At 43.5% G+C, this 24,745-nt stretch overlaps 1 protein-coding gene across 1 annotated transcript in view; it reads right to left on the bottom strand.

Moving 5' to 3' along the window:
* The window catches only part of ppp2r5d (protein phosphatase 2, regulatory subunit B', delta), a 149,680-nt gene extending 132,159 nt beyond the window's left edge, over window positions 1–17,521 (bottom strand). The window contains exons 1-2 of the mRNA XM_043687399.2: window positions 17,332–17,521; window positions 17,051–17,116 (exon numbers count right to left, since the gene is read on the bottom strand). Of these exons, the coding sequence (XP_043543334.1) occupies window positions 17,051–17,116; window positions 17,332–17,358 (93 nt within the window). The 5' untranslated portion in view covers window positions 17,359–17,521. The remainder of the gene's footprint in view (window positions 1–17,050; window positions 17,117–17,331) is intronic.
* Window positions 17,522–24,745: the final 7,224 nt, after the last annotated feature.

The raw sequence follows: 24,745 nt of genomic DNA, 5'->3' as shown, positions 1-24,745 counted from the left end.
CTTATCTGTAGGGCCTGGGGCCTAGAACACCCCCACTCAAATATCACTTACCTTCCCGACCAGCTCTGCGCTCCAACCTCACTTCTGCCCAGCTCGCGCTGCTCTCTGCTGTGAGAAGGATTGTAGGGTGGAAGGTGAGCACCAGGGGCGTTCTGTCCTTGTTACGGTTGGAGGGGTGGGGTCTGAGGGCGGAGGTGCGGGATGTGGACAGATGCGTTGGAGGGCATCTTTAACCACGTGGGAAGGGAAATTGCGGTCTCCTTTGAATCCTCCCACTTCCTCCAGACCAAAGGGGTAGCCATGGGCACACGTATGGGCCCCAGCTAAGCCTGTTTCGTTGTTGGCTACGTAGAACAGTTGATCTTCCGTAATTACACCGGCACCACTCCCCACCTCTTCCTCCACTACATTGATGACTGCATTGGCGCCACCTTGTGCTCCCACGAGGAGGTTGAGCAATTCATCAACTTCACCAACACATTCCACCCTGACCTTAAATTTACCTGGACCATCTCTGACACCTCCTTCCCCTTCCTGGACCTCTCCATCTCCATCAGTGACGACCAACTTGACACTGACATTTTTTACAAACCCACCGACTCCCACAGCTACCTGGATTACACCTCTTCCCACCCTATCTCTTGCAAAAATGCCATCCCGTATTCCCAATTACTCCGCCCCCGCCGTATCTGCTCCCAGGAGGACCAGTTCCACCATAGAACACACCAGATGGCCTCCTTCTTTAGAGACCGCAATTTCCCTTCCCACGTGGTTAAAGATGCCCTCCAACGCATCTTGTCCACATCCCGCACCTCCGCCCTCAGACCCCACCCCCCCAACCGTAACAAGGACAGAACACCCTTGGTGCTCACCTTCCACCCTACAAACCTCCGCATAAACCAAATCATCCGCCGACATTTCCGCCACCTCCAAAAAGACCCCACCACCAGGGATCTATTTCCCTCCCCACCCCTTTCCGCAAAGACCGTTCCCTCTGTGACTACCTGGTCAGGTCCACGCCCCACTACGACCCACCCTCCCATCCTGGCACTTTCCCCTGCCACCGCAGGAACTGTAAAACCTGTGCCCACACCTCCTCCCTCACCTCTATCCAAGGTCCTAAAGGAGCCTTCCACATCCATCAAAGTTTTACCTGCACATCCACTAATATCATTTATTGTATCCGTTGCTCCCGATGCGGTCTCCTCTACATTGGGGAGACTGGGCGCCTCCTCGCAAAGCGCTTTAGGGAACATCTCCGAGACACCCGCACCAATCAACCCTACTGCCTTGTGGCCCAATATTTCAACTCCCCCTCCCACTCTGGCGAGGACATGGAGGTCCTGGGCCTCCTTCACCGCCGCTCCCTCACCACCAGTCGCCTGGAGGAAGAACGCCTCATCTTCCGCCTCGGAACACTTCAACCCCAGGGCATCAATGTGGACTTCAACAGTTTCCTCATTTCCCCTTCCCCCACCTCATCCTAGTTTCAAATTTCCAGCTCCACACTGTCCCCTTGACCTGTCCGGACTTGTCCGACCTGCCTAGCTCCTTTTCCACCTGTCCACTCCACCCTCTCCTCCCTGACCTATCACCTTCATCTCCTCCCCCACTCACCTATTGTACTCTATGCTACTTTCTCCCCACCCCCACCCTCCTCTAGCTTATCTCTCCATGCTTCAGGCTCTCTGCCTTTATTCCTGATGAAGGGCTTTTGCCCGAAATGTCAATTTTGCTGCTCGTCGGATGCTGCCTGAATTGCTGTGCTCTTCCAGCACCACTGACCCAGAATCTATATAGACGACGTCTATTGTTCTACCCTCGTCAAGGATGCTGGTCACTTCTTCAAATAGCCCTAACAAATTTGGGAGGCATGATCTCCCACACACAAAGCCATGTGGACTACTCCTAATCAAACCCAGTCTTTCCAAATGCATGTATATCTTATCCCTCAGAACTTTCAAGCACCTTATCTACCACAGATGTTAGGCTTGCTGGTCTCTTGTTGCCAGGTTTATCTTTGCAGCCCTTCTTGAATAAGGGCACATTGTTCATTACCTCCCATCTCCTGAAGTCCAATATAAAGACAACCTAGTCTCTCTCTCTCTCTAGTTATTCTTAATGCACTCATAGAATCTCTTTGGATTATCCTTAACCTTACATGCCAAGGCTCGCTCATATCCCCGCTTTGCCTTCCAGATTTCCCTCTCAACAATGTCTCTGCACTCTTTATACTCTTCAAGAGATTCATTTAATCCCAGTTGTCTATTATACAATTTTCTTATTCTTGGCTCGAACCTCTATATTTATTCATCCATTGCTCCCTCATCTCACCACCCTTATGTTTTACTCTAACAGGAACATAATGCTTCTGCACTCATTATCATACTTTTGAAAGCCTTTATTAGTCATTCCTTTACCAATGAACAGACTACTCCAATCAACTTTTGAAAGTTTTTGTCTCATGCTATTAAAATTTGCCTTACTCCAATTAAGAACTTGGAATTTTATGGAAAAGGATGAGCCTTCCATAATTCTATTCGTTTTAAAATAGTTATGTTCACTAGTCCCAAAAGTGTTCTTATACAAATACCTCAATTACTATACCTTATTTCTCAAGAGAAGGTAAAAGTTTTTCTCCTTTTCTAGTAGGAACATTCACACGTTGATGAAGAAAATTTTCTTTCAACGCATTTAGCAAATTCCTCATCATCCAAACCTTTAACATGTCAGTCGATGTTTGGAAATTAAAATTCCCTACTAGTATAAACCTATTATTCTTACATATATCAGATGTCTCTACATATTTACTCCTCAATTTCCCTCTGACTACTGGGGGGTGCTACAGCACAATCTTAGCAAGGTGATCATGCCCTTCTACTCACTACATTCAGTTTAACACTGAATCTCTATACACTTCCCCTCCCCATCACTACAACTTAGTGCTAAATAAATCAAATCAGGCTCAATTACCTTTTTTTATACTCTCCACAAATGGTGCACATCTTAATTTCTCTGTTCTTATTTAGTTCAAAGCTCTCATTACTGCCTAAGTTATAGAGCTAAATAGAACCTTAACAGCACAACTCCTACTTTTTCAGTGCTGGGGCCAGTGCTCCAGGAATCGAAACCCTTCACTTCGGTAACAAACTTTGAACCCAAATTCAAATCTAATCTGATTTACACGACTCCAATTTGCTCACAGCTCAGGTAATTATGCATTTAAGTGTCATTTGCTTAGTTCTAACAATGTTGTTGGTATCCATGTGAACCATGACAATTGGATCCTCCATAAAGTTTCAGCTTTGAGCAGGAATCCGGAACCTTAGTACCAAGCAGACTACACAATGATTTGTATTCAGGTGTTCAGTAGTACAGAACTGTGTCTATTCTTTCTATTATATAACCTCCTGCCACTACATTAAAAACAAAAATGAACAATAAGCAAAAGCTGGCCACTTGATCTTTTGAACCTGTTCAGCCATGCAATGAGATCACGACTTCCAATTTTAATGTGTGACAATGCTGTCACTTTTTTTAAAAAAGTTACTTTGTCCTGTGTCTTTTTTTTTAAAAAAAGAGGTTGTAAAGACAAAAGTGGCAAAGAATATATGGAGCTATTTTTGTTTTAACAGTTTATCAATATGAAGGGGAGTGGCCAGTTCTCCCCGTTCAGATTTTCTAGTTTTCTTTAAGCTGTAGTAATCACAAGATGCTGGAATCCAGAACAATTGGAAGCTTCTGTAATTATTCCTAACTGACTTTCTCTGAAATCTCTCTAGATGCAGCTCCCTCCTGCTTGTAAGGATCTGTTTGAATTTACCTTTTTTGCCAAGAGGTGTGTTTATGGATGTTACTGTGTTGAAACAGTTAATTAGTTCAGTTACTGCATTGAGTCAGTTAAGTTTTCCAATTGTTGTTATTCTAAATTCTGCTTTATTTTGTTCATGTTTCAATTATAGTGTTTAAATTGAGAATGTGTATAAGGTATGAGCAAGTAGGGAAAGAGTTAATTTTAGGGTTGCATGATAAAGGCTCAGCTCGCATGACTTTGACCAGATAAGAACCTGCAGTAAACAATGAGGTACTGGAGGCAAGGGCAGTGGTTTACAGAGGTGAAGAACATCTGTTGCGTAATGCGTTAATAAGGTGAAGAATATAGAACACAGAACATAGAAGAATACAGTGCAGTACAGGCCCTTCGGCCCTCGATGTTGCGCCGATCCAAGCCCACCTAACCTACACTAGCCCACTATCCTCCATATGCCTATCCAATGCCCGCTTAAATGCCCATAATGAGGGAGAGTCCACCACTGCTACTGGCAGGGCATTCCATGAACTCACGACTCGCTGAGTGAAGAACCTACCCCTAACATCTGTCCTATACCTACCCCCCCTTAATTTAAAGCTATGCCCCCTTGTAATAGCTGACTCCATACGTGGAAAACGATTCTCACTGTCGACCCTATCTAAACCCCTAATCATCTTATACACCTCTATCAAGTCACCCCTAAACCTTCTCTTCTCCAATGAAAACAGCCCCAAGTGCCTCAGCGTTTCCTCATACGATCTTTCTACCATACCAGGCAACATCCCGGTAAACCTCCTCTGCACCCGTTCCAGTGCCTCCACATCCTTCCTATAGTATGGCGACCAAAACTGCACACAATACTCCAGATGTGGCCGCACCAGAGTCTTATACAACTGCAACATGACCTCAGTACTCCGGAACTCAATTCCTCTACCAATAAAAGCCAGTACGCCATATGCCTTCTTCACCGCACTATTTACCTGGATGGCAACTTTCAAAGATTTGTGCACATGGACACCAAGATCCCTCTGCTCATCCTCACTACCAAGTATCCGACCGTTAGCCCAGTACCCCATCTTTTTATTACCCTTACCAAAGTGAGTCACCTCACACTTAGCTACATTGAACTCCATTTGCCACCTTTCTGCCCAGTTCTGCAGCTTATCTATATCCCGCTGTAACCTGCCACATCCTTCCTCACTGTCTACAACTCCTTCGACTTTCGTATCATCCGCAAACTTGCTCACCCAACCTTCTAACCCCTCCTCCAGGTCATTTATAAAAATGACAAACAACAATGGTCCCAAAACAGATCCTTGCGGAACACCGCTCGTGACGGCACTCCAAGATGAACCTTTGCCATCAACTACTACCCTCTGTCTTCTTCCAGCCAGCCAACTCCTAATCCAAACTTCCAACTCACCCTCAATGCCATACCTCCGTATTTTTTGCAGTAGTCTACCATGGGGAACCTTATCAAACGCCTTACTAAAATCCATATACACCACATCTACTGCTTTCCCCTCGTCCACCTCCTTAGTCACCTTCTCAAAGAATTCAATAAGGTTTGTGAGGCACGACCTACCCTTCACAAAACCATGCTGACTATCCTTGATCACATTATTCCTATCCAGATGTTCATAAATCCTATCCCTTACAATTCTCTCTAAGATTTTGCCCACAACAGAAGTGAGACTCACCGGCCTATAGTTACTAGGGTTATCCCTACTCCCCTTCTTGAACAAGGGAACCACATTTGCTAGCCTCCAATCTTCTGGCACTACTCCTGTAGACAACGAGGACATAAAAAATCAAGGCCAATGGCTCTGCAATCTCCTCCCTTGCTTCCCAGAGAATCCTAGGATAAATGCCATCAGGCCCAGGGGACTTATCTATTTTCACCCTTTCCAGAATTTCCAACACCTCTTCTCTACATACCTCAAAGCCATCCATTCTACTTAATTGTGACTCAGTACTCACATTGACAACAATGTCCTGTTCCTGATTGAATACTGACGAAAAGTATTCATTCAGTGTCTCCCCAATCTCTTCAGCCTCCACACGCAACTTCCCACTACTATCCTTGACTGGACCTATTCCTACCCTAGTCATTCTTTTATTCCTGACATTGTGCAATGCCAGATGGCTTAAATCTTAACTGTTCATGCTTGCTGCTGGTAATGGTCAGTCAATTTAGATGTTGCCTTATTTGGATGCTGCTCCCTGTAAGTGACTACATAGTTCCTTAAGAATTTGCTGTTCGAGAGAAGACTGAGAACTCACGTTTTGTGTGCAAGGGCCATTGCTCTCTCTCCAGAGCTTGGAATAAAGATGAAGATGATAGAGACACAATATGGCTCTGAGTGTTTGCTTCGATGGATATGGAAACGGGACAAAATAAATTCTGCTTTGCTTCAAGCGGAGTGATTTGATCAGTTGCATCACATCTGGAACCCCACTTCACACCTATTTTATTTTTTAAAAAAAGAATAAGTTGGGCCCAGGTTACCTTCTTAAAATATTTTGAGGGGATCTGGCCTGGTCCATAACAAACCTCAACTCTCCTTGCCTTCGTATCCCCATTAATCTTCACCAAGACAATGAGACAAGAACCTACCTCTGCCTTAAAAAATATTAAATGATTCTGAATCCAGTGCATTTTGGAGTAAGGGAATTCCAAAGACTCGCAACCCTCAAAAAGAAGTCTTCTCGTCTGTCTTAAATGGGCGACCCCTTGTTTTAAAACTTAGTTCCAGATTCTCCCTCAAGAGGAAAGATCCTTTCCGTATCCACCTAGTCAAGTTCCCTCAGATTCCTATATGTTTTATTAAATCACCTCTAATGCTTCTAAAATTTCACAGGATACAGGCTTTGCCTGTTTAGCCTTTCCACGCAAGACAATCCACTCATTCCAGTCATTAGTCTGATAAACCTTGTCTGAACTGCTTGCAGCACATTAACATCTTTCTGCAAGTAGTGACCAGTACTATACACAGTATTCCATATAGAAATCTCAACAATGCTTTGCATAACTGAAACACAAGTTATCCATTCTTGTATTCAATTCCCCTCACAATACTAACAGTACGCAAGATTAAACATCTGACCACTTTGAAAACAGTGACAGCATTGGACAGTCAGCATGGATTAATGAAAAAGAAATCCCGCTGGACAAATTGATTGTGGAATTGAGAGAGAATGTAACTATTAGAATGGATCAAAGGGACCAGTGGTAAACATGGACTTTCAGAAGGTCTTCAATAAAGGTCCCATATATAAGGTTAGCATGTCAAAATTAAAACACAAGATTAGGAATAGTATGCTGACATTGACTGAACTAGCTGGCAGATAAACAAATTGGAATAAGCGGTTGTTTCTGACCATCAGCCAGTGACCAGTGGGTAATACAGGAAACAGTGCTTGATCCCAGCTATTCACACTTTATATTAATGACTTAGGAGGTGTAATATCTCCCAGTTTGCAAATGACACTAAGTTGGGTGGGAGGACGAGCTGTGAGGAGAATGAAGAGATGCATCTGTGTGATGTGATTGGACAAATGCATGGCAGATGAAATATAATGTGGATGATAGGAGGTTATCTGCTAATAGCAACAACAGGAAAGCAGATTATCTGAATGGTGATAGATTAGGAAAAGGGGAGGTGCAATGAGACCTAGGTGTTCTCGTACACTAGTCACTGATAGTAAGCATGCAGATGGTCAAAGTGGTGTTTAAGACAGCAAATAGTATGCTGGCCTTCATCGTGAGAATATTTGAGTAGAGAAGCAGGGATGTCTTGCTTTAATTGTACAGGGTTTTGAGACCATACCTGAGAACTGTGTGCAGGTTAGGTCTCCTTATCTGAGGAATGACGTTCCAACTATGGAGAGTGTGCAACAAATTTTCCAAATGGATTCTTGGGAATGGCAGGACTGAGCTATGAAGAGAGACTAGATCAGTTTAGGACTATATTCATTCGGGGTAGGATGGGGGGGGGGGTGGAATTATGCACTTCAAATCACTTAATCACTTCACCCACACCAGTCTTTCAGTTCAGCATTCATCTCTCTGACCTTGTTTTTCCTTCTTCAATTTGCACCTGGCTCAGGAATTAATCCAGAGATATTCCTTTTGAGGTTCTGCTTAATTTGGTGGCCAGCTCATCATATTGGATATGCTGAACCTCTTTCCAAGCTCTGTCATTGGTGTCTGCAGACCACAACAACAGGATCCTCTCTCTTCCACTACAAATTCTTCTCCAGCCCACAGCAGATGCCCTGAATCCTTGCACCAGGCAGACAACACTCAATTGGACTGGAGAGATCAGCATCAGTCACCTGATTGTGTGTAGTCGGGAGCGTCGTGGTCATCTATCTCAAATATCCCAAAGCTGTTGGATACTTGTACAGGCTGTCATTCCTGCACTCCTATTCTCTGGGTTCTCTTACCTGCCCACTTGCAGTCACATTCTCCTGTCCTTGACCACTCAAGAGGAATGACTGCCTCCTGATATAAAGAATCTGGGTAACTATCGCCACGCACTGAAGAATCTGCACTTAAGCCTCCAGCTCAAACTCCAAGCCAAAACTGCCCGAACTTCAAACACTTCCTGCAGATATATCTGCCCTGAATCACAATAGTACGCTTGACCTCTCAACATACTGCAACTTTGACATTCTACCTGCACTACCATTCTTGATCAGCTTTTAATGAATTACTTAGGTATATTGTTCATTTATTTGTGTTACCTGTGTATGTTGTGTTGGTATACATGTCAGTGGTAAACACATGTTAAAACTTGTGGGCGGCACGGTGGCACAGTGGTTAGCACTGCTGCCTCATAGCGCCAGAGACCTGGGTTCAATTTCCGCCTCAGGTGACTGACTGTCTTTATGGTGCATTAATAATTACCTATCCTTTGCTTATGGCCTGTTTTCCCCTCTTTGCTTATGGCCTGTTTTCCCCTCTTTGAAAACCATAAAGATTTTCAAAGATATTATAGGCCAATGTCTATGGTTAGTTCTAGTTTCTCTGTCCACTTATCAAGAGCAAATTGGGTACACCCAAACAGATGTGAATTTTTCAGCTCACCATTCTGGTATTCTCACAAGCATTCAGGAAAAAAGGCTTCAATGTTTTTTTGTAAAATAGATCAAAATCTATGATGGGATTGACATGAAAATACATTGACTGTGATCAAACCCAAATCCTTGAACTGGAAAACAAAAGCATAACAAGCAGATTTTGCTGCCATAAAGTAGAACTACTCAGTGAGATTTTGCTTAAAATGTAGGTATTCTTGTTTGCATAATCTGCATTTATTGATGAATGTTATGTCATAGCACAAACCATGATAGAAAACAAAATAATAAAATTAAATGTGCTCCCAATACAGAGAACCCTTTACCTCCCTCACATCCTGAAAAAGTTATTTCCATTGAAGTAGATTGGGTAAGTTGGAGTTAACAAGGTGAATTAAGAGTACAAATTAAAATTTCTTTTAACCAATGCATTTTATCATATCAGTTAAAACAGAACAGAAGCACATTTTGCTTCAAATTGAATTACTACTTCAATGTCAAAGCAGTAGAGTCAAACAGATGTAAACCACCAAACCCCAATTATGTAATAGTGGTTAAAAAAAATAATTAATCCTAAAACTGTTTCTAAAATGCTGCAGCATATTTCACATTAACCACAGAATCTTACAATTTAACCCCAAATAACTATCCAGAGGGAAAAAAAAAAGAACTGCAGATGCTGGAAATCAAACAAAAACAAACTGCTGGAAAAACTCAGATCTGGGCAGCTTCTGTAGAGAGAAAGCAGATTTAGTGTTTCAGGTCCAGTGACCCTGATTGTAATGTTAAAAAGATCAAATTGTACTCTCTCTCTGGAGATTAATGTAATATTAAAGGGTTAAAAACTGCACTGTCTTTGGGCGGGGACAACATTCATGCGAGAATGCGGATGACTCCCACAGTCGTTTGCAACTACTCCTCCTACTATTATCAAACTAAACTACCAGTCAGTGCCTTCCATTCAGAAATGCGTTCTAGTCATCCCCTGAAGTTAGGTATATCACACCTACCTATATTGCCTTGGGGAATCACCAAGTCAGGAATTCGTCTGCATAGGATTAGGGCATTTGCATTATCGCCGAGGATGATCTCATCCTACCATTGTACCAGAGGTAACAGGTGGCTGGGGGTTGTCTTGAGTGGCATGTGACTGTGGGGAGTGGCCAGAGTATCTGAGAGCATGACCAACTAACCTGCACAAAGGGGATGTGTTTTCTTTGTTCAGGGCCTCACTTTGACCTGACTTCACACGCCTGTGAAGAGAGTCAAAGGGGATCACCTATCTTGTACAAACTTTAATAAATTTCAAACTGTTTACAGAAGTTGGTGTGCGCGAATTGCATCTTGTGGGTGAAACCTCGGGAAAAAAAAACTAACATTATTAGTTCTGAAGAAGGGTCACTGGACCAGAAACATTAATTCTGCTTTCTCTTCACAGGTGCTGCCAGACTGCAGTTTTTCTCAGTAAATGTGTTTTTGCTTCTATCCAAAGATCTTAAAAGAGTGCAAGTTGTATACATACTTGCAATTACTTGATGTAGGCACTACGTGAAGAATTTAGCTCCTCCAATATATTCCACTATTTACTCAGATCATGGCTAATCTGTAGTTAAATGGGAGACTTATTTTCTATGTGCCTCGATAACAAATCCCTCCAAAAATCTACTGATTATAGTCTTAAAATTCCAAATGACCCCATAATCCAGACCCAGAGAGATTGAACAGATAGGTTTGTTTTCCTTGGAGCACAAGAGACTTGAATGGGGACAGATGTATAAAATTTAAGGACATAGATAGGATAGACTGGTAGAAGCTTTTGTCCTTGCAAGAGGGAATCAGTAACCAGGGGACATCGATTTAAAGTAAGGGGGCAGGAGGTCTCAAGGGAATGGAAGGAAAAATAGTTTTACCCAGAGGATAGTGGGAATTTGGAAATCAGTGCCTGTGAGGGTCATAGAAATAGAAAACCAAATAACACACAAGTAGTATTTTGACGTGCACTTGCAACACCAAGCCATGCTAGAGTATGGGACATGCGCTAGAAAACGGAATTAGAATAGTTTGGTGGCTGTTTTAGACCAGCACAGACTCAGTGGCCTTTTACTGTGCTGTAGACTATTATTCTATCCATAACCTTTGAGGAAAGAGTTACAATGCTGTGTTTGAAACCATATTTCCCTCCAAAATGGTTTAGCTTTAAGATGAAATCTGAGAGTCTTTGTTCTGGATGCCCACACCAGAATAAAAAAAAAATTGTTCTGTGTTTATCATGTTTAATCTCTTTAAATGTAAAGGCCTAAATCACTCTTAAGCTTCTGAACCCAACTCAAACCAAGAGTATGCAATCAGCTCCATATTTGAAGCCTTAAAACCATTAAGTCAGTGTTGTACTTGCTCCAAATCCAGTATCATCATGGAGATTTAATGTCAAAAATGAAATGCAGCACTCTAGATGCAGTGACCAAGGCTGTGCACATTTGAAGCATCATTTCCCCACTTTTAAATTTCAGGCCTATGACAGTAAAGCTCAATGGGGGACGAAACGTTTGCAACAAAAACTTCCAGCTCGGCGAACAGAACCACAGCAACGAGCACCCGAGCTACAAATCTTCTCACAAACTTTGAGTAAAGCTCAACACTCCTTGCAACAAGCTTTATGGATTTGTGCACGTCAATATCAAAATCACTTGGAAAAAGCACAGAGTCAAGGAAAGGGACAAAGTGTATTGTGAGTGAGGGACTTAAAGATCCATCACCGAGAGCAGATTAGTAGAAACATTACAGACCAAGCCCCGAGGACATATCTACCAGCCAGACTTTGCCCGAATCAATCTGTTACTGAATCAAAGAGGCAAAGAATTTCATTCCAACCCAGTCATCTTTCACAGAAAAATCCATGGTGGAATTGCCAAGGTGTGACGTGGAGACAAAAGGTGCACCCTCACACTGAGTACCCTCAATTGTGTTCTGTGGTAGTAACCATTCTACTAAATGAGACACAAAGAGCCATCAGCACTACAAACTAACTGTGTGTCTCAGCATTTCCCTTACTCTGCACACCTGCTTCAATTAAGAGCGCCAATAGCAGCATCAAGAGTACACAAAAAAAGGATGCGCTAACCTGGTGAAGCTTCAACACAGGACTACTAGTTCTATGTTGGATTTATTGCCAATTGCATCGAACTCAAATAAGAGTATTAGAAGCACAGTGGGGCTACTCACAAGAGCTTTAGAGGGTAAACGGGCAATTAACAGACAGCAAGAGCTTCTATAAATGAATATATTCCCTTTAGGATTGAGGCTAAGGAAATAAGGTACTGATTTGATTTATTCTGGTCACATGTACCTAGATACAGAGGAACCTCGATTATCATGGGCGGGGTTAATCGAATGCCAGATAACAATTAGCCAAGCACTAGAACCTTGTGATCTTATTCAGATAATCTGAAATTCAGTGAAAAGTTTTGTTTTCGCATCATACAAAGTGCATAGGGCTAACAGATAAAGCAAATAATACAATGTTGTAGCTGCAGAGAACTTGCACAGAGAGCAAGATCAATATTCAAACTTTAAATTTGAAAGGTCTGTTCAGAAGTTTAACATTGGGGAAGTTGTTCTTGAATCTATTCACATGTGTATACAAACTTTAATATTTTCTGTCTGACAAAATAGGGTGGAATAGAGGAAACCCGGAGTGGGGGAGGTCTCCTGTTATGTCAGTTGCTTTGCTGGGCCAGCAGGAAGCACAGATGAAGTCCATGGATGGAGGCTGGTTTGCATAATGTGCTGGGCTGTGTTCATGGCTCTTGTAGTTTCTTGTGGCCTTGGGAAGCACAGTTGCCAAACTATCTGTGATGCTGCCATATCGAATGCTTTTTATGTTGCATCTCTAAAATATTCATCACTGTCCTTGTGGACATACTGAATTTCCTTAACAAAAGCAAATTACTGCGGATGTTGGAATCAGAAACCATAAGAGAAATGCTGGAAAAATCTCGCAGGTCTGGCAGCATCTGTAAGGAGAGAAAAGAGTTGACGTTTCAAGTCTAACTGACCCTTTGTCCTTAGCCTGACGAAGAGGAGAGGTTTTGCCTTCTGGACCAGATGAGTGGACCAGGACAGATGGCTGTGATCATCACTCCTAGGAACTTGATGCTCTGCACCATCGATGCAGACAGAAATGCGCTTCCTGAAGTCAGCAACTAGCTCCTTTGTTTTGCTGACATTGATGGACAGATTGAGTGGAGTGTCATGATGTATAGACAACAATCTGCCTCATGTACTCAGTCTCATTGTAGTTCAAGATCTGCCCTATAACGATGGTGTCATCAGAAAACTTGTAAATACAGTCGGAGCACAATTGGGCCACAGTCATGAGTGTATGAGGAGTATAGTAGGGGGCTGAGTATGTAGAGGTAAAAACAATGACTGCAGATGCTGGGCTCAGTATGTAGTCTTGCAGGACATGAGTGTTTAGATTATAGAGAGATTATAGAGCTTATTCTGACTGGTTGTGGTCTACGGGTAAGGAAGCTGAGAATCCAGTTGCAGATGGGGGTTGAGACCTAAGTCTCGGAGTTTAGATATCAGTTTATTTGTAATTATGGTGTTGAAGACAGAACTATAGTCAATAACTCTGAGCCTGACATTCGTATCCTTGATATCCACATGTTCCATATGCATGCAAGGCTATGTAATGAGAGAAGAGCCCATGGCATGGTAGTATATCAGCATGGATAAAGATTATCTAATAGACGACAGTTCGGATAACGGCACTTAAGATAGCTGTAAATAGTCAAGTACCACAGAAATCACTGCTGGGCGTGCAATTACTTACAATATTGTCACATAGCTGATCCCTTTTTCGTAAAAGCTCTTTATTTTCAAGGATACTATGTCCTTAATTATTTTCAGAGGGGTCATAAACGGGCCAGTCTCCGATCAGGCTGGTTTGGTAAAGAGATGAAAAGGATTTTGAGAGGCCTTTTGTTTCTATGGAAACAGATGAGACTTCAGGCTAAAGTGGTCATGTTTTAGAAGTGACCTGGATAACAAATGGGGACTGGTCAGCTCTCTAGCTGAGCAGTTCAGATCAGTCCAGAACTAGTTAGGAGTTTAGCAGTGTGTCAACAGGCTCTTTCTGCCCTTCTAATTTCAACCTTAAGCATCTGTTTCATTTCTGTTTAAAACGGTGTTTTAAGGGGGTTTGCTTATTGGGACTGTTGTATATATTCGAAACAGCATAATCAAGTCTGGTTTGGATAGACCGAGTTCTGTAGGGGTTCTTTGGCTTGTTCTTTGATTCATTGCGTAATATTGTGAATAAATTTCTGTCTGTTTTAAAACCTAGGAGTCAACTGAGCTAGCTTACTCTGGGTAATTCTCACTGTACATTTCCCGAAACAAATTGCAAAGGTATGGTCTGGGTTGCCTGGTCAAGAATGTTTTGAGTGATCTGGAGTATGAACATTCTATCAAGTTGGCAGATGACAATAGGTGGGAAGGCAAGTAGTGAGGATGACACTAGGTGTCTTGGGGGGATATGGACAGGGTACTTGAATGGGCAAAAAATTGAAATTTGGACTATAATGTGGGGAATTCATGTTGCAACATGAATTCATGGGACAACACTACCATTATAGGGCAAGCGAAACAAAGAACAGTCAGGGAATTCCTAGAAGCATGGCACTCATCCACAAACTCCATCAACAAACACATCGACCTGGACCCAATATACCGGCCACTACAGCGGACAGCTAAAACTGACAACCGGAAGCGGCAGGGACAGGCCACTATAAATGCCGGAGGAAACACCACAGAAGCGCTTCACAGGAGGCTCCCAAGCACTGAGGATGTCACCTAGACAGGGGGCGAAACGTTTGCAACAACAACTTCCAGCTTGGCGAACAGAACCACAGCAACGAGCACCCAAGCTACAAATCTTCTCAAACTTTTAATTTACACTTTTAAAATCACAAAAAAAAATCCCCAAGTCTCTACCTTCTGTTTCAAGAACTGTCCCATTCAGCTGATCCCTGGGGTGAGTGTGGTATAGGAACACGGGCTAGAAGTTTCTCTGCACAAGTCATGCCAGATCAAGATATTACTAATCCTGTGTTTTATAGATCTTAACGTACAGGAGCAAGCAATTTCTCAGTTGCTGAGCCAGTCCTTGACAGCATAAGCAAGGCTTGGGTTGTTAAGTTGAGGGCAATGTTTGGATGAAGTAGCAGGCAATGGCCATCAAGACAAAATTTATCATTCAACAGCATTATCAAAATCTCCAACTATTAATATCCACTATTACGGTCCATAAATCTAACTCAACCAATCAGAAATATTGACACGACATGAGGTCAAAGGCTAGAAATCCTGCAATGCATAACAACTCCTCACTTGCAAAATCCTGTCCAACATTGACAAGCTACAGGTCAGGATCTGGATCAATATTCTCCACTTGCCTGGGTGAATGCACAGCCATCAATACAAAGTGCAACACTACCAAGTCCAAGGCAGCTTGCTTGATTGGTACTCCTCTGAGCACCTTCCAACATGAACTTCCTGCACAACAGGCATACCACCTACAAGATGCATTCCCCATACAATTCTGATGAAGTCATAACAGACTCAAGTAGTTAAAATGAAGGGTCACAGAACTTGAAACATTAAGTCTGCTTTCTCTTAATAAATGCTGCCAGACCTTCTGAGTTTCTCCAGCAATGTGTTTGCATTTGCCATTCTTTCACTGACACCGAGCCAAAAACTGAAGACCATCTCTCAAAGCACCAAGGGTCATCTCCATCATATGCAAAACAACAAGTAGAAAGGCAGCTTATCAACACCTCAAGTGCAGTATAGACACAATGGGCTGAAGTGCCTCTTCTGCACTGCGTGATTTTATATATTAGCAATAACTACTAACCTGAACTTTGGCTGTGGTTTCCTTGCCAGCAACACACCCTCTCTGATTAAAAAAAGCTTTGTTTAAAAAAAAAACAAGGCCCAGCCTGAACTCAAGTACTGAGTCCAATGCAGGCATCATGCTTTAACAATCAATTGTAAAAAAGACTGATAAGAATAATTCTGGGGACAACAGATTTCAGTGACTTGGACAGACTGAAAAATTTAGGGCTACAATCTTTAGAGAAGGCAGAGAGGTGTTCCAATTGAAACATTCCAAAATAAGGAACACTGCAAAGAGTCAACTGTTTTAACTCGTGGAACAGTTAAGACTAGAAGGCATGGATTAAACATGCCGAACAAAAGAACCAAGTGCAGCATTAAGAAACCCTTTCTAAAAACTGAGTTTAATCAGGGAGGTGGGAATGCAGATTTGAGGTTACAATCAGAATGACCCTAAAGCTACTTAACAACAGAGCAAGCTCATGGGTTGAATGGCTTACTCCAAATTTGTAAGGTTGTATGGCAGGATCAGAAATTCACTACCCAAGAGTGAGATGATGTAATTTTCAGTAAGGAATGAGACCGACTCGAAGACAGAAAGACCAAAAGGTATAACAGGCACAGAATGGAACTAGTTCAGTTGCTGGTGCAGAAAGCTGCACAAGACAATTCCACAGCAAATGCAATTACCACATAGTTGCCTATGTTTCAGAGTAATTTCCTCCAAATTATCAATTTTACAAAAACCTACTCAAGGATGAATGTAGATTGCCCATTGCAAGTATTTGTACCCAATTTCGTTAGCATCTAAAAGCTAAAACTACAAACATTAACGCTCTGCCAACACCTCATACTGCAAAATAACTGCAGGCCAGCAAACATTGCCGACAATGCTTGGGGTACTGGGGGTGAATTAAAATTTTATGTTTTACTGCTGAAGAGGAGCTGATCTCTTCCCTAGGATTAAAACCTGATACTGCTGTCACGTTCCCCTCCCCCATTGACTGAACATTTTGAAGAGTGGGGAAAGGCTGCTTTCCCCGGCAGGGGGCGGCACCATTCACCTCAGGGTTCCTATCCCCACGCCCCCCTCGTCATCCTCCTCCTCCTCTTCCTCCAACAAACCCCATCTTGTTCTCCACCGGCAGCTCTTTGACAAGGAGCCGTGGGGTGGGCTGGGCTGGGCCGGGCGGGAGGCGGCGGGGACCCGAGAGGCCCAAGCTACCCGCAGCAGCCGGCCTTCATTTTCATTACCTCTTCCGTGTTCTCGGCACCATCTTTGCCGCCGCTCTTGGTGCTCTTGCTGGGTTTGTTGGGCTCCTGCAAGGGGAAGGATATATAAAAAAATTACCGTCACACAAACCAACCGAAAGGTAAGGAATAAATAAATAAAGAAAAAAACAACAAGAGGCGCCGCCGATTGAGAGTCCAAACCCCAGCAAAGAGATTCCTCTGTATCTCAAACAGTTAATATAAACAGCCAGTGAGAAGCTTCCTTCCCCGATATGCCGAGGTCAAGCTGCATCTTTTCATACCTTGTCTTTCTTGCTTTTATTCGGCATTTTCCGTTGGTCTCTCCGCGCGCTCGCGCTCCGCCCGCTTTCTCCCCTCGGCCGCTCGAGCTGCCGGGACTGCAGGCCGCGCCTGCGCACACCTACACGCGCGCCGATTGGTCTGGCCCGCCGCGAGCCGTTCGCTCATTGGCTGTGAATGTCCTTCCTCAAGCGCCATGGGACAGGATTCCCGTTTCCTTTCGGTCTACTGGACGGGCTTACCCATGTTTTCTATTGGCTGAGGCCAGGTCGTTCAGGTTCTGATTGGGTGGCGTTCCCAATTATCCTGCTCCCTCTATTGGGCAAGTGCCGCTTCCAAACCCAGTCAGATTCGCCCGGCAGCACTCCCGACGTTTCCATTGGCCAAGAAGCCACCTCCCACTGCAAGAGCCTTTACTGTAATATCTTAACAATGCAAAAAGAAGCAGATCGTGGGCATTTTCTAGTTTGCAGCCAGTGAAAAGAGGAATGTCACAAAGATCAGTACTAGGGTCACAGATATTTTCAGGAGAAAGTGAGGTCTGCAGATGCTGGAGATCAGAGCTGGAAATGTGTTGCTGGAAAAGCGCAGCAGGTCAGGCAGCATCCAGGGAACAGGAGAATCGACGTTTCGGGCATAAGCCCTTCTTCAGGAAACTGATATTTTCAACCTACTTGGATGAGGAGGCTGGGAGAGTTTTGTGTTATTGTGTCATAGGATGTGGCTGTCACTGCTTGGGCCTGCATTTATTGCCCATCCCTTGTTAGGACCATTGCAGTTCATGTGCTTAAGGTAGACCCACAACGCTATTAGGGAAGGATTTTTAGGATTTTGACCCAGCTACAGTGAAGGAACAGTGGTAGTGAGAGTGGCTTGGAGGGGACTTTGCATGTGGTGTTGTTCCCATCCATCTTCCTCCTAGATGGATGTGGTCGTGGGTTTGGAAGTCCTCTCCAAGGTGCCATGAAGAATTTTTGCAGTGCATATTATAGATAGTACATACTGCTGCTACTGAGTGGATATTTGTGGATGCGGTGCCAATGAAGTGGTCAGCTTTGTGCTCATTGGTGTCAAGCTTCTTGATTGTTGTCCGATCTGCAATCATCAAGAAAGGTGGGGAATACTCCATGACACTCCTGACTTGAGCCTTGTAATGGTAGACAGGCTTTGGGAGACAGGAGATGGGTTCCTAGCCTCTGACTTGCTCAAAGAGCCATAGAGTCAGAGTATGTACAGCACGGAAACAGACCCTTTGGTCCAACTCGTCCATGCCGACCAGATATCCCAGCCCAATCTAGTCCCACCTGCCAGCACTTGGCCCATATCCCTCCAAACCCTTCCTATTCATATACCCATCCAAATGCCTCTTAAATGTTGCAATTGTACCAGCCTCCACTACTTCCTCTGGCAGCACATTCCATACACGTACCACCCTCTGCATGAAAAACTTGCCCCTTAGGTCTCTTTTACGTCTTTCCCCTCTCACCCCAAACCTATGCCATCTAGTTCTGGACTCCCCGACCCCAGGGAAAAGACTTCGTCTATTTATCCTATCCATGCCCCTCATGATTTTGTAAACCTCTATAAGGTCACCCCTCAGCCTCCGACGCTCTAGGGAAAACAACCCTAGGCCATTGGCCATGGTAAATTGCCCGTAGTGTGAGGTGCATTAGTCAGGGATGAATATAGGAGAATGGGTCTGGGTGGGTTACTCTTCGGAGGGTCGGTGTGGACTTGTTGGGCTGAAGGGCCTGTTTCCACACTGCAGGTAATCTAATCTAATCTAATTTAATCTATTCAACCTCTCCCTACAGCTCAAATCCCCCAACGCTGGCAACATCCATGTAAATCTTTTCTGAATCCTTTCAGGTTTCACAACATATTTCCGATAGGAAGGAGAAGGGAATTGCATGCAATATTCCAACAGTGGCCTAACCCATGTCCTGTACAGCTGCAATATGACCTCCCAACACCTGTACTCAATACTCTGACCAATAAAGGAAAGCATACCAAATGCCTTCTTCACTATCCTATCTCCCTGCAACCCCACTTTCAAGCAGCTATGAACCTGCACTCCAAGATCTCTTTGTAGAGCAACACTCCCGAGGACCTTACCATTAGATGTATAAGCCCTGCTAAGATTTGCTTTCCCAAAATGCAGCACCTCACATTTATCTAAATTAAACTCCATCTGCCACTTCACAGCCCATTAGCCCATCTGATCAATATTCTGTTGTAATCTGAGATAATCTTCTTCGCTGTCCACTACACCTCCAATTTTGGTGTCATTTGCAAACTTACTAACTATACCTCTTATGTTCACATCCAAATCATTTATATAAATGATGAAAAGTAGAGGAGCCAGCACCGATCATTGTGGCACTCCACTGGTCACAGGCCTCCAGTCTGAAAAACAACCCTCCACCACCACCCTCTGTCTCCTACCTTTGAGCCAGTTCTGTATCCAAATGGCTAGTTCTCCCTATATTCCATGAGATCTAACCTTGCCAAACAGTCTCCCATGGGGAACCTTGTTGAATGCCTTACTGAAGTCTATATAGATCATGTCCACCGTTCTGCCCTCATCAATCATCTTTGTTACTTCTTCAAAAACCTCAAGTTTGTGAGACATGATTTCCCACGCACAAAGCCATGCTGACTATCCCTAATCAGACCTTGCCTTTCCAAATACATGTACATCCTGTCCCTCAGGATTCCCTCCAACAACTTTCCCACCACTGATGTCAGGCTCACTGGTCTATAATTTTTTGGCTTGTCCTTACTACCTTTCTTAAACAGTGGCACCACGTTAGCCAACCTCCAGTCTTCGGGCACCTCACCTGTGACTCTTGTAGCCAATGTATTTATATGGCTAGACCAGTTGAGTTTTTGGTCAATGGTAACCCCCAGGATATTGTTAGTGGTAAATTCAGTGATGATAACACCATTGAATCTCAAGATGGTTTGCTGGTCATCTAATTGGAGATGGTCATTGCTTGACTTTTGCTCGGCATGAATGTTACTTGCCATTTGTCAGCCCAAGTCTGGATATTGTCTAGGTTTTGTTGCATTTGAACATGGACAGTATTTTGGACTAGGCCAGACCACTCAAAACATTCTTGAGCAGGCAACTCAGATCATAACTTGGTTATTTGTTTCCCTAAGTGTACAGTGAAAATTACCCGAAGTAAGCGAGCTGGGTTGACTACTAGGTTTTAAAACAAACAAATATATTCACAAAATTACACAATGAAACACAAAGAACAGAATAAAGAACGCCTACAGAACTCAGTCTATCCAAACTAGACTTAATTATGCTGTTCTGAATATATACAACATTCCCAATGAGCAAACCCCTTTAAAAACCAGTATAAATGGAACAGATGCTTACAGGTTGAAGTTAGTAGGGCAGAAGAAGAGTGAGAGTGAGTTTCCACACAGCTCACTGTTGAACTCCCAGCCAATTCTGGACTGATCTGCTCAGCTAGAGAACTGACCACTCCCCCTCCATTATACAGTTCACTTCTAAAACATGACCTCTTTGGCCTGAAGTCTCATCTGTTTACATATAAACAAAAAGGCCTCTCAACACCCTCTAATCTCTGAACCAAACCAATCTGATCAGAGCCCGGCACGTTTACGACCACTTTGAAAACAAAATCAAGGATACAGTATCCTTGAGAGAAGGAAAAGCTTTTAGAAAAAAGGGACTAGCTTTGTCACAACTGCTTTTGTACCCGAGGAGTTGCAAATGGTGCTGAACACTGTGCAATCATCAGCAAATATCCCTACTTCTAACCTTGATGGAGGGAAGGTCATGAAACAACTGAGAATGGTTCTTCACTCCCCTGAAGAACTCTGCAGAGATGTCCTGGAGCTGAGATAACTGAACTCTGACAACCATAACCATCTTCCTAAGATTCCAACTAGCAGAGAGTTTTACCTTTGATTCCCATTGACTCTAGTTGTGCTAGGCTTCATTGAAACTACACTTGGTCAAATGCAGCCTTGATGTCAAGGGCTGTCACTCTCACGTCAGCTCTTTTTTCCATGCTTGAACCAAGACAGTAATGAGGTCAAGAGCTGAGTGGCCCTGCTGGAACCCAAACTGGGCGTCATTGAGCAGGTTATTGCTGAGCTGGTGCTGCTTGATACCTTCTATCACTGAGAGTAGATGATGGTGCAGTAATTCACTGGGTTGGATTTGTCCTGCTTTTTATATGCAAGCAACTTTCCACATTGTCAGGTAGATGCCAATATTGTTCACACTGACCCTCTCAAATGTAACCCACCCAGACCCATTCCCCTACACTATTATCCTATATTTACCCCTGACTAATGCACCTAACCTACACATCCCTGAACACTATTGGCAAATTAGCATGGCCAATTCACCTAACCTGCACATCTTTCAATTGTGGGAGGAATCCCACACAGACACAGAGAGAATGTGCAAACTCCACACACCCAAGGCTGAATCGAACCTGGGTCCCTGGTGCTGTGAGGCAGCAGTGCTACCCAGTGAGCCATCGTGCCACCACCGGTTTACTTGTCCACCACCATTCATGACTGGATGCTGCAAGGCTACAGAGCTAAGATCTGATCCGTTAGCTGTGGGATCACTTAGCTCTGTCTATCACTCTCTATCTCTCCCTCACATGCACACACATTCTATTTTGTTCAAAAAACACAATCTGCACGCAATAAGTCCATGTGACATTTTATGGATTCCTACTTTGGAAATAGAACCAGTCTGACTCAAGGTTGAGACACAGACAGACACTAACCTCACACCCTTAATGCATGGTCTGAGCTGAGATGTCACCATCTTTTTACAAAACCTTAAGTCATCTCAGGATGTGACTTGAATGAAGTTCTGGATCTATGTATTAGTGAATCAAAACTTGCAACCCATTCTCATTGATTAAAGACTTAACAGTAATCTAGGTTTGTTCAATACATCACATCAGTTGTATGACATTTTGATAAATTCTGTGTCCTATGATGCTGCCCCACTAGCTACCTGATGAAGTAGCATAAAGAAAGCTTGTACTTCGAAATAAACCTGTTGGACTATAACCTGGTGTTGTGTGATTTTTAACTTTGTCCAAACCAGTCCAATATTGGCACCTCCACATCATTCCAACACATTGCATTCTAGGTTCTAATCGCACACTTTTGTGTGAAACCACTTTTCTCGATGGGGTTCCATTACTTGTTATAAAATTTCCTCCCAACCCTCTCTTCTCCAAAGTACCTAAATAACTGAAGTTACTGGAAACGTTGTTGTGAATCTCTTCTGCTGTCTTTCCAATGCCTTCAACTTCTTTCAAAAGTGTGTTGCCCAGTGAAATAACTTCACAGAGGTCAGTATCCCATCAAGACTCACCCTTTCTTGACTTTTGGAAAGTCCTTGACACTAACCGCGTTCCCTCAGAGCCAGCTGTCAGGGTGAACAGAACCTCTGACACTTTTTTTTTAGTACTTATTTTTCCCTACAGCACCTGTGTTTTGTGTGTGTGTGTGTAAGCACACTTCTATTTATATCTGTTAGCCAGGGTTCTGATTGGACCAGGTCAACAGCCCCAGTCAGTATATTCTGAGGTGCATTGGCTGACCTTGTTACAATCACTGCATCATTCCCCATCTGAGTCAGAGGACATAGGCTAGTTCTTTATTTTGTAACTCCTACTGGGGCACTTTAGCTCCAACTCTACCTCTGACATGGGTGCCATGTAATGCACAGGAGCGTATCTCTTGCACCTGGACCATCTCTGAAAAAATTCTTTCTTCTTTTCATGTGGCAAATCATCAAGGCAACGACATCCCACATGTCCATCTCAGATTCCAAGGTATCTTCAATGCCTGATGGAGAGGGAGAACCCACAGATTCTGGAACAGTCAGAAAGGCATGTTTTGTTCCCACACTGTTAGTAAGTTTGTAGCTTTCATATGGTCTTTGTGTTTGTTCAAGACCATCACATGCACCCAAACTTTATATGCACTAAGATCACAAACTCCTGCTAGGTAAACTTAAAGAGGACAAGCAAGTGCTTCTTATAGCTTCGGGCCGAATTCAGCAGTGGGCTCTAATACTAAGTGCATAATTACAAGTTGGAACACTGTCCAGGAGGCCAAGTAGCAAATGCGGATGCCTTGAGCTGCCTTCTGCTGGCAGCTATACCACTGGTGGTACCATCACTGGAAGTGTCCATAAAGGTTTTAAATTTTCTGGACATACTTCCAGGCACAGCTGACAATATCAGATTTTAGATACAAAAAGATCTGGACCTAGCAAAACTGAAACAGCTGGTGGTGATGGGGGAAATCAAAGGGCAATCACAACCAGAATTGAAATCTTTTTGGACCCAGAGAGACCAGATCACAGTGGAGGATGGCATATTATTATAGGACACAAGAGTGATGTCTTGAGCAAAGTTCATTACCAGATACTAGCTGAATCCCACCAGGATCACCAAAGAGTCTCCAAAATGAACATGTTGGTGAGAAGTTATGTCTGGTGACCAGGATTGGATGGAGACATAGCTGCATTCATGGGGCAGTGCCCAGAGTACCAGAAACTACCACCAGCAGCTCCCCTAAATTCATGTGAATGGTCATGTAAACCCTGAACTGGGCTACACATTGACTGTGAATTGAATTGAATTTATTATCACGGGTGGCACAGTGAAAAGCTTTGTCTTGTGAACAATACAGTAGATCACAGTGTTAAATAGGATAGATAAGTAAATAATAGGTAAACAGCAGCAAAAACCAAAACACAGGTATAGGCGAATGCTAAGAGTTTGTGAGTCCATTCAGTATTCTAACAAGAGTGGGGCAGAAACTGTTTGAAACCGGTTGGTGGATGGGTTAGGCTCCTGTACCTTCTCCCCAATGGTGGAGGTTGCAGTAAAGGATTGCCAGGGTGGGATGGATCTTGAGAATGCTGGTGGCCTTTCCTTGACAACGGGCCTAGTAGATGGATTCTATAGATGGGAGGTTGGCCTTTGTGATTGTCCGGGCCGAGTTCACCACTCTCTGTAACCATATCCGATCTTGAATGGTACAGTTGCCATACCAGGTAGTGATACATCCAGACAGAATGCTTTCAATGGCGCACCTATAAAAGTTGGCAAGGGTATTTGCCATCATGCCAAATTTTCTCAGCTGCCTGAGGAAGAAGAGACATTGTTGGACCTTTGTAACCAGTTCATCAACATGAATAGTTCAAGAAAGCTTATTGTGGATGATCACTCCCAGGAGCTTGACACTCTCCACTTATTCCAACTGTATGCTGTTAATGTGCAGGGGGACATGAGTAACATCCCGCTGAAAGTCAATAATGAGTTCCTTGGTTTTGCCAGCATTGAGAGCTAGGTTATTCTCAGTGCACAATTTTTCCAGGTCTTCCAC

Source organism: Chiloscyllium plagiosum, unplaced genomic scaffold (genome assembly GCF_037043375.1).
Source record: "Chiloscyllium plagiosum isolate Xiang-an unplaced genomic scaffold, Cpla_swu_hap1 HiC_scaffold_3, whole genome shotgun sequence".
Lineage (NCBI taxonomy): Eukaryota > Metazoa > Chordata > Chondrichthyes > Orectolobiformes > Hemiscylliidae > Chiloscyllium > Chiloscyllium plagiosum.
Note: the sequence above shows the minus strand (reverse complement) of the source record. Positions and strands in the feature narration are given on the sequence as shown.